The sequence below is a fragment of the Citrus clementina genome, unplaced genomic scaffold (genome assembly GCF_000493195.1).
Source record: "Citrus clementina cultivar Clemenules unplaced genomic scaffold, Citrus_clementina_v1.0 scaffold_3, whole genome shotgun sequence".
Taxonomy (NCBI): Eukaryota; Viridiplantae; Streptophyta; class Magnoliopsida; order Sapindales; family Rutaceae; genus Citrus; species Citrus x clementina.
This window is the reverse complement of record NW_006262339.1, coordinates 371,429-382,538: the sequence shown is the minus strand read 5'-3', so window position 1 is coordinate 382,538 and position 11,110 is coordinate 371,429. Positions and strand designations below refer to the sequence as shown.

The 11,110-nt window shown below is 35.2% G+C and overlaps 2 protein-coding genes across 3 annotated transcripts; both read left to right on the top strand.

The window, feature by feature from the left end:
• Positions 1-214: 214 nt before the first annotated feature.
• LOC18049208 (beta-carotene isomerase D27, chloroplastic) lies at positions 215-2,727 on the top strand. 2 transcript variants are annotated; one of them, XM_006439153.2, is made up of 6 exons: positions 215-1,089; positions 1,226-1,318; positions 1,465-1,526; positions 1,735-1,841; positions 1,992-2,087; positions 2,162-2,727. In XM_006439153.2, the coding sequence occupies exons 1-6, from the start codon at positions 703-705 to the stop codon at positions 2,209-2,211; spliced, it is 795 nt and encodes a 264-aa protein (XP_006439216.1). In that variant the 5' UTR covers positions 215-702; the 3' UTR covers positions 2,212-2,727. The 2 variants fall into 2 exon arrangements, with proteins under 2 accessions (XP_006439216.1, XP_024043453.1); XM_024187685.1 differs by having other exon boundaries at positions 2,159-2,727.
• Positions 2,728-4,006: 1,279 nt separating this feature from the next.
• On the top strand, positions 4,007-6,270 carry LOC18049207 (endoglucanase 1). The gene is made up of 7 exons (XM_006439152.2): positions 4,007-4,261; positions 4,346-4,555; positions 4,832-5,032; positions 5,122-5,214; positions 5,296-5,457; positions 5,556-5,667; positions 5,772-6,270. The coding sequence occupies exons 1-7, from the start codon at positions 4,019-4,021 to the stop codon at positions 6,266-6,268; spliced, it is 1,518 nt and encodes a 505-aa protein (XP_006439215.1). The 5' UTR covers positions 4,007-4,018; the 3' UTR covers positions 6,269-6,270.
• Positions 6,271-11,110: the final 4,840 nt, after the last annotated feature.

Sequence of the window (11,110 nt, the reverse complement as noted above, 5' to 3'; positions counted from 1 at the left end):
AAAGGGGTGTCAAAAGGCCTATGTATCCTAATAGAATTCCCATTATGCCCATCCCCATTGGGTCTGGCCGCCCACTAGGGTAGAGAAACCTCCCTAAGCCCACGACTAATTTGTTTCGTGTACTGTTTCAATTGGCTGTTGTCAAAACTCTAAAAAAGATTAGAGGTGTCAGAATGTCGATCATATTCTATTATTCATGCAGTCCGTGGGGTCAAATATCGCCTGTCCATATTATGTCCACTAAACTTAGATCTTGGCCTCTATTCTATAATAGGAGTATTTTCAGAATCCAATTAACTGCTAAAATTCAAGCGTGGCATGTATCATTGCCTCAAATTCTTAAATCGATTTGAGACCTGCATGCTTGGCCCGACCACACAGCTCTTATTTGTAAATTTCTGACGCGGAATTCCTTTGTTACCCTCCTCAAAAATTTAATTGTAACCGGTATATGCATATACGAACAAAAGAAAAGTGGGTCAATTTGGTTATTCAATCAGTCTAAAATTAACCAAGAAGCAGATAATCTCTCCCGGAAATGTATGTGTGGACAGAATTTTGTTTAATGGAAGCTAAAGCAGGACACTTAAGCAGGCATCTGCTCTTTAGCCTTCTGGGATCAACTTTAAACAATTCTAACCAGCACATTATTTTGATTTATTTATTTATTCTTCGCTGAAATTCAAACTCTGTGTAATATTCATGGTGGTTCTAAGTCTGCAAGTAGTCAGGTTTCCTACTCCTCCGTATCAGATTTCATTGCGCAGACAAAGCACTGATAAGATTACCCGGTGTGGGATAGCAGAGCCATCAGGGGAGCCTGCTCCTTTGGGGCAGAAAACAAAGTACAACGACGGGTTCTTTGAAAAGGCATTCATGACATTATTTGCACGCAAGATGGAGAAGTTTGCATCTCCGGCGAAATCCAAAACTGAGACTAAGAAGAAGCGCTGGTTTGATTTTGGTTATGATTATGAGAGTTTTGTTGATGTGTCAAAGAGAGTAATGGAAGGAAGGTCTCGCCAGCAGCAGCAAGAAGTTGTCAGGGAAGTGCTTTTGTCCATGCTCCCTCCTGGTGCCCCAGCTCAGGTGCATAATTGTTGCATCTTAAACTCTTCAAGGATTTCAATCCATTTTTTTCTTCTTCTTTTTCTTTTTTGTGGTACAATTTGTTTTTGAATGGTTGATTAATGAATAATTAATTAAGTGGTTGTGATTTATGCAGTTCAGGAAATTATTTCCTCCAACAAAGTGGGCTGCTGAATTCAACGCTGCACTGACAGTGCCTTTCTTCCACTGGCTAGTTGGACCTTCTGAGGCATGCTGCTAATTTCTTTTGCCCACAATCTGATGTGCATTGCTTCATTTTGCTTCTTTATTTCGTGTATTTTGCAAATAGAAAATAAAATAGTAGTAGTAACAATTCTTTTATTCTTTGTGTTCTAATGGGTGAGTACTTGGTAGGTTGTGGAAGTGGAGATAAACGGGGAGAAGCAGAGAAGTGGAGTTCATATAAAGAAGTGCAGGTAGAAACTCTCTAGTCATTTAGCCAACAAAGATATTGTAGTATTTGCATAATAGTTAATTTGGTCTCTCGGATTTCCTTTGCTTTCCATCTGTGCAGCAGATATTTGGGGCTGGATTTATGGCATGCAACAAATAATTAACAGATTTTTTTTTTTTAATTTATAATAAAGCTGAAATGCTAATTGCAATTTTTGACAACCGGTTAAGGTACCTGGAGAACAGTGGTTGTGTTGGAATGTGTGTAAATATGTGCAAGTTTCCTACTCAAGATTTCTTCACCAGGGAATTTGGTCTTCCACTAACCATGATACCCAGTATGTCTCCTCATACTCTTTGCTTGCGCCGTAATTTAACATTGATACTGCAGTACTAATCAATTTACAGTAATACATACAAATTACATGTAAATAATCGTCTATTCGTTTACAAACAAACCCTAAACTCTGCATATTGTTTGTCCTCAGATTTTGAAGATATGAGTTGTGAAATGGTATATGGCCAGGTTCCACCCTCATTTGAAGACGATCCAGTGTCCACCCAGCCCTGTTTCACAGACATATGTGAGTTTCTGAAACTTCTATACACTGTAATTAATGAAAATTTTCTTGCTTTCTAACCGTTGCATAATCAGCAGGTTCAAATGCGAACCCCAGCTCCCCAGTCTGTCCCAAGTTACAAGCATGACGAGTTCCCATTCCGAGCTCATTTAGCTTCCAGTCGTACATCTCCATAGTCAATCTGTCTTGGCCGGTTGGCCCTACAATGTATAACATAGTATGCACCATTACAAACTGAAATTAGGCAACGCTACAAGAATCCCCTTTTTTGTGGCTTTTTTTTTGGTGAATTTCAGATAAACTGATGCTTGGGTTCCCTATAAGCCCTTGGTGACAGCAGATATTGCGGAACCGGATATGAGAAATAATGCCAATGGCATGACTTTGAAACCAAATGTACTTACTGTAAAGTATCAATTGCGCCATTTATGGGCTACATATTGATACTTTGTAAAAAGGAACATTAGCTATCACCAACCAGAAAATACACTGAAAAATGAAATCCATCCGTGAGGAAATCGATACTGCTGACAATACTTGGTTGTTGAATTGTAAGTAAAGATCAGTTGTAAATTTATTGCGCCTATACTTTGAAGCAGAAATACTGCAAAACATCATTGAATGAAGTAGATTCTACATATGTTTTTAGTGGCATCTTGGTATTTGTTGAAAGAATAGCCTGTAAATTAAATTCAAGTTAAATAAGGGTAACAGTACGGTGACTGTCCTGATCAATCAGGATAAAAAAATTTGGTGCCAATTCAGTGGCAATTTATGAATTTGAGACATAAGCAAATTTTCCAAACAACGAGGGTGCTTTTTACTGTGTTGATATGTGGAAAATCAGCAAAGCTGGTTTTGGCTTTCTTGTAGCAGAAAATCTGTCGATTTGACAAGTGGGTTCGTTCATTTTCTTCACAAAATGCATCGAATGCGGAATGACTCAGCTAACAAACAAATATAAGTTCTGGTAATTTCCCAAATTGGCATGTTGCCTTGAAAGGATCTTCTCACCAAAATCAACCTATGTCATCAGGTAATTCAAGATAATTATGACCGATAAAACAAAATCTTTTCCATAATTTCATTTTTTATCGAGTAGATCAATAGGCCGTCTCAAGAGAAAGTTACTCATTGCATACTTTATAATTTTGTCATAGTTAATAATGGCGAGGCAAGCGTTCATACATTTGCTTCTGGGTTTCCTCTAAAATGCCGAAATGTTTATCCACTGATCTCTGGAAAGTTGGCCAAGAATCAAGGCGCATTTATGCAAGAAGATGAAGAAAATTCTGAATTTTTTTGACCATTTATTTCATATGAAACTCTTATCACATGATAGTTAGATATTATAGTTGGACCGCAGACACACCTTTAACTAACAAAACTGTTATGCTCTGTTCTGTTCATTCAAGTTGCTAACCGCACAATCTTCAATTCTATCAGAAAAGGCCTCAATTCGTTTCACGTGAGACGAAGTCCGTGACTTCTTTTTGCTACGGACAAATTATGTTTCTACAAAATCCATCCACACTATGCTCCAGCATTAATCACGGCATCCAATGCTGAAATCAAGTCTTACCCTTAATTTTCTCTCTCAATTTACGCAGTTTTAAGACTTTTTTTTGTATAATCAACGGGGAATTTTTGCCTCTTTTATCAAATGTAAAACTTTTAACACACGAGAAGCAATACTGACAAGTACTGAGAATTAAACAAGTATACACTTGTCTTTATCGTCTTTGTATCCTAGACTTTAAGGCTCCGATAGCTTATATTACGGATAAATTTTGAATATTGACCCCGCAGCAAATGTCCAAATTTACGCAGTTGATCCCGTGAGCAGCATCATTCCTGCCTGCTTTGCCTATAAATGGCGTCATCTGACGTGAATGTATTTCACACCCACCAATACCAAGGCCTCTAATTTTTGCATGGTACTGTCAATACTACGGAAAATGGATCCTGTTACTAAATTTTCACTAAATTTGCAGATTCTTGGCTTAACTCTTTGTGCACTTAGCTTATTGTGCTCGGCCTTCACTTTTCAAGATTACTCTGATGCTCTTGGGAAGTCCATTCTCTTCTTTGAGGGACAGCGGTCTGGAAGATTGCCGCCTAACCAGCAGCTTACATGGAGGGGCAATTCCGGGCTATCTGATGGTTCCTCTTATCATGTATACATTATTACATGGCTAATCATGCTTAACTGAACAGTTTTATATATGTTGACTGAGGTGTTACATGGGATTTGATTTCAGGTTGATCTAGTGGGCGGATATTATGATGCTGGTGACAACGTCAAGTTTGGCCTTCCAATGGCTTTCACAACTACATTGTTGTCCTGGAGTGTGATTGAATTTGGAAGCTCAATGCAGAACCATCTTGAGAATGCCAAAGCTGCCATCCGTTGGGGCACAGATTATCTTTTAAAGGCATCTACTGCAACCCCCGGCGCCTTATACGTCCAGGTGAGTTAAACAAAATGCTTTGATGTTTTGTTTACAAACTAACCACCAAAAAACAAACTCAAACAGAGAATAACAATCCTTGGTGTCTCATTCAGCAAATAACAAGTTTTACATCGGTGACACGACAAAAGGGGATTGACCATAAAGAAGAATTAGACGGATGAAATAGTTATAATCATTTTTGAAGAAAAAAGAAAAATAATTAAACAATGTCTATCTACTACAGTCTTGTGCAAAAGAGCAACATTATATGTGATGTGGTACTTGACGCAACAGGTAGGGGATCCAAACATGGATCACCACTGCTGGGAGAGACCTGAAGATATGGACACACCACGAAATGTTTACAAAGTCTCAACACAGAACCCAGGTTCTGATGTAGCAGCAGAGACAGCGGCAGCACTGGCTGCAGCTTCAGTAGTGTTTAAAGACTCCGACCCTTCTTATTCCACCAAATTGCTTAAAACGGCCATGAAGGTGAACATGCACGACAAACTGCATCGTTTTTCTTTGCCAAATATTTTACTACTTCCATTCACTAAGAAAATGGATTGTGTGGGGTGCAGGTATTTGATTTTGCAGACAAATATAGAGGTTCTTACAGTGACTCTCTCAACTCAGTGGTCTGCCCATTTTACTGCTCATATTCAGGATACCTTGTAAGACACATCACACATATTACTAATTGCATTACTTGATGTCAACCACAAGTATTGATCCCAATTATTAATTATATTTAGGATGAGCTCCTTTGGGGTGCCTCATGGCTACATAGAGCTTCACAGAACAGCTCATACTTGGCTTACATCCAATCCAATGGCCACATATTGGGGGCTGATGATGATGACTATTCCTTCAGTTGGGACGACAAGCGGGCAGGAACGAAGGTCCTTCTTTCCAAGGTTTACTTTACTTCCAAAGCTCCTGCCTGCCTGCCCCTCTTGCAATATTTTAAAGCTCAGATAGATCCTTAATTAAGTTTTGGATATTTGCCACACAGGGATTCTTGGAGAAGAACACACAAGAATTTCAATTATATAAAGCACACTCGGACAACTACATATGCTCGCTGATTCCAGGGTCATCTAGTTTCCAAGCTCAATACACCGCAGGTCTGGTCAACGAGCCATTAGTTGCTCTTTTCTTTACTCTGCGTCTCTTCTCTTCTAGGAAATTAGCAAGCAAAGGAAGTGTATATAACACAATATTTTTGCAGGGGGGCTTTTCTACAAAGCAAGTGAGAGCAATCTTCAATATGTAACAACCACAGCTTTTCTCCTCTTAACGTATGCCAAGTACCTTAGCTCAAATGGAGGAGTCGCAACATGTGGGTCGTCAACCGTAAAAGCAGAAAATCTCATAGCCCTAGCAAAGAAGCAAGTGGATTACATATTAGGCGATAATCCAGCTAAAATGTCTTACATGGTGGGCTTCGGAGAGAGGTATCCGCAACATGTTCATCACAGGGGTTCATCTCTACCGTCCATCCATGCACATCCTGATCACATTGCCTGCAACGATGGATTCCAGTACCTCTACTCTAGATCACCCAATCCAAATGTTCTCAGTGGAGCTATATTAGGTGGGCCTGATAATAGAGACAATTTTGCCGATGATCGTAATAATTATCAGCAGTCAGAACCAGCTACATACATCAATGCGCCGTTTGTTGGTGCTGTTGCTTTCTTCTCATCCAAAACCACCACAAATTAACTAAAATGTTCTTTGTTTCTTTCTTGAGGATTGGCGTGAATCTGTCTTATCCTGTGTGATGTGAGAATTTGAGAAGTTTGGTTTACAATGCTTCCAATTCCACGTCAGAACTGTAACCTCTAATAATTCTTCTCTTGAGTTTTTGAGTAATATGGTAAGTAATATATCAATTATGGCAAAAGAGATATCTTTGCCAACTTTGAGTTAATGTTGACTTTCTTACCGTTTAATAAAATGAATCAATTTTTTAAAAAATAAAAAATCGGAGTAATTAATTAAACTCAGGACCTTGCTGAAAAGTAAACAGTATTTAGGAAAAAAATTGAAATTAGACTAATCAACTTCCTTATATAAAGCCTCTCAAAAAAAAACTTCCTTATATAAAGGATAAATGTTTGAGAAGTCTTATCTTTCTAATCATTTTCATAAATCCATTATCAAAATTAGCCATATAACATTATTCTTTTAATCATAATAGCCACATACACCCAATTTAGATCTAATTACCTTAAAATAAACCTGCTAAACCTATTTGGTAACACCCTATTCCACAAAACTGCCTACAAAAACTAAACACAAACTCCACAAAACTCCACCCATTTCATGATTTCACTTCTCTTCTCACATGCATCAAACAACAATTGCTAGCTAGCACTTAAGATGAATCAATCAAACCAAAAGAAAAAAAAAAGGATCGAGAAGGAATTAAAGTTAGTGTTTTTAAAATTTAGATTGAAAGATTAAGTGAGTTTTATGTATGGATTTTGTAGAAAAAGATATCTTTATCAATTTTTATTACAATGTGGGTAGATATTTGCTTGCGCGAGTCCATAAATTAGGTAAAATATGGATAATTTTGTATTTCAAGATATTGTAGAGGAAATCTAGACCACGAGTGATGGAAGCCTAAATGTGGGACATCTTATCGTAATTGTATTTTTAATGTTAATTATTTGAGGTTAATTTTATTTTTAAAGAAATGCAACTGTTGTTTTAGTGATGTAATTATATTAATTTTATTTTGCTTCAATTTTAATGGAATCAACAATTGTGCTTAAAATGTGTTTTGGCAAATTGTGGGAAACTTATGTTGATGGTCGTATGAAATACAAGAATGGAAAAGTTAAGAGCATTTTTTCAATGGAAATATGCAACTTTGCCACAACTCTTTTATTTTTTACTGTTCTATTCCACGTTTTATGGTTCCTAAATTTATTTTGATGCCCCTCTGGAAAGTTTGAACTCATTGCGATATGTTTGCATTTTTTTCCTGATTTTCACTATTTTTAACACTAGAAAATATAAAAAAAAATTCCGAGCCCGATTCAAAATCAGCATCATTTTCCTTGAGTCCTTGAATTTTTCTCTACAATGGTGCAAAGTCAAAATGTTAAATAAATACATGATACCTCAAAATATGAAATAAGTACATGATGAAACTCCATTAATGTTCAAGAGTAGGCTTTTCTATATAATAACTCTTATAAAGAGATTTAAAACAATCTTCTTTCTGAGTAAATTCCCAAGGCTATTGCTAAAAGTTGGTGTAGGTCTAACATTAAATAAAATATATACATTAGCATAAACATTCAACAATTGCCATTATCGGGGAATTGTTACGATAAACTTTATCATCGCTTGCATAACCAACATGCATTAAGTCTCTTTTCCTCACGTGTTTTATTAAAACCTATGCTTGCTAGCCAATGAGGAAGGAAAACTTTGAGAGGCAACAACTTCTTAAAATATTCATCGTCCTCGTAAAGATCAATCAATGAGTCAATAAGCCATATCTCTTTTTTATTAAGATTCACTCAGGCCAACAACCAATATTGTTTCTTAAAATTCATTGTCATGTAAACCTATATATCAAATTTATTGAACTGTAATTGCAGTCTAATTATTATTAAGTAAAGAAATTAAAACCAAAAATAATAATTTGTTTACATATGATATTGATGTTCAACCAACACTTAAACAATGTGTCATCCAACTATATTCATAGCAATTAATATCTCGATAAATTATTTCCAAAATATCACATTTCCCTTAATTCCATAATGCTACCAGAATGAACCTAATCATGATGTAACAGTAAAATGAAAATTTTGGATAATCTCATCACGTAGTAGTTAACTAATAGGAAGGTTTCTTACATAAAAACCAAATATTTGTATGCGTGCAACGCAAAGGTAAAGCATTCGAATATTGCAAGTATGCATAGACATACTATCAGATCAGTTATAGAAGATTAGAAAAAAAATAGATTCAACAAATTCAATGATCAAGATAATACAATGATTAAGAACACTGCCTTATCTATCAGCCATTCGTGTGAACCGCTCCTATAGTCACAAAAAAATATATCTAAAAAAATATTTCCCAAATGTAATAGACCGACTCACTGTGATTTCTTCATGATACCACTACTTAAATTCATAAAATATATTAGATTACTAAGCCATTTTAATGGATTTGTGTTAATAAATATTATATTAACCATATTTGTAAGTTCATTTGCGAGAAGACTTTCAACATTATAAACTTTCTGCATTTTAGGTGGGGAATTGTGTATGGAATGCTTAGTATATGCGACTTCTTTAGTTGACATCCAAACAAACTCATTCATGGTGACTTTTGCTAGTATACAAACACTTCCATCATGGAGGTTCCTCGCCCAACTATATGTTGGAGTTTTTCTTTTGTTACTCTCATCATATTCAAATGGCTTGATATCAGGATTATATAATTCTCTAAAATTTAGAGGTATTTGTCAAATGAGGATTCACCATATGAGGTTACAAATGAAGAGTAAAAATAAAAAGTGAATTTTAATGTATGTATAACTTGCATACTCAATGTGAGCGTCGATATGAGAATTCACCATATGATTGTGAAAATGTGGAATTAGTGTTTGATGCAATAAATTCCATGATTGCATGTTTCATCTAATCAAATCTCGTTTTTACCTCACCAAACACCTTCCGATCTTCAACCATTGCCATTTTTATTTTAGCCATTTCGATCTTAATTTCAACAACATCAAGCTCAAGCTTTTTTAGTTTATGGAAGACATAATCATATCATATCGATTCTTTAACTTGAATGTAAGAAAAAAATTACTCTTGAGGCAACTTCTTTAGTTATTTTAAACTTTAAATCGAACGTAAAGTGCCAAAAAAACTAAACTCAATAGTATCTAAATCCTCTGTTTTGTAGAAACTATTAGCTAGGTTGTGTGACATAAAGTTATTTATAAGTGAATTGCAAGCGATGACCATCAAATGGTGGTCATCTGATGGCAGTATGGTACTATTATGTTTTAGCTTTTCCACAAGTTATTTAACTACATAAAGTAATTTACAAATTTTCAGTTCAGCAAAATGAATTGCAAGTAACCAATTTATATTACAAAATCTTCTCCCCTCATCGACAGAAGTCAAAAACTTAGTGCAGTATCTCCTCATAGACTAATAGTATGGTTCTTTGTTCTCTTTACCAATCCTTTTCAAAACTTGCTTTAACTCCACTTGCATAAGCAATTAAAAAAATTAAGTTTGCATGGTTGTAGAGAAATAAATACTCAAAATTACATGCTTTAGCTATATTTATAGTAGATGCTCTAAATTTCTCTAACAAATCCAAACATTATACAATCTTAAAGTCTGTCCACTTGAAGTAGTGAGGACGATTCATTTTTATAGGGTTGGTATACTTTAATGTGATTTCTCCAATTGCTTTAAAAATATAACCTAAATGAAAAAAAATTATAAGACATTATATTATATTTATGCATAGTTAATTCATATTTATATTTTTTAAGCACCTGTACATTATAAGAAAAGACAGAGAAATTATAAGCTTCATGTTTATGTTGCTTACTTGTTTCTTTTCTTATATTTTCAGCTTTCCCATTCAATGAACTACTTATTTGATCATAAATAATATTCTATGAATGTGTTCCACAAGAGAAGTTGTTAACACATCTTAAATCTACGATGGCATATAATATAAAATTACTTATTGACCTTTCATTGGGTCTTGCTCGCAAGATTGCCTACAAAATAGAACAAAGCAATTCTCAATGCACTATCGTCATTGATTTTAGTGAAATCAAATTCTTCAAACATTTTGTCTAATTCTTTAAGGAGAAAGTCATCATTGTTATCAAAATAAACATCATCTATTTGCTGCCTATTTTTTCAAACTCTCCCAACTCTTCCAATTGACCACATTTAAGTCATGTTGTAAGGCACTATTCTCGAATTGAGAAATGCTCCAATTCATTGTCAACATGAAACCATATTTGGTATTCATCAACTTTTCGCACGACTTATCTAAGCACAAATTGTGCACGAGCTTACCATTAAATCCAATTTCCTTAATAGCTAAAAAATGCCCAAATATTGATTTCTTAAACAAAATTTATCACTTATCAATCAACTTTCTTTGTATAAGGCCAATCACTCTCTTCGTTTTGGTCACATTTTTAGAACACTTGGAAAGTAATCCGAAATTGGTATCTGTAGTGTCCAAGGCAACATTTCATTGGAGAACATATTTGAAAGTTAAATACAATAGTATTAGAATAATATTTAAACAAATAAAAAAATACATATTTGGGATAGTCAAAGCAAAGGATTCCATTCCTATGTGAATGCGAGCAATGGACTTTATCGCCCGTATTGGCAATCGACAGCATCACCTGCATTCCACTTGAAACCAATGCTCTGTGTGTGTGTGTGTGTGTGTGTGTGTGAAATAGGTGTAGTGTGTGTGTGTGTGAAATAAGTGTAAAATTCATTTTATTTAGTGCTTTCGATACAGGAGAATAACTCAGCA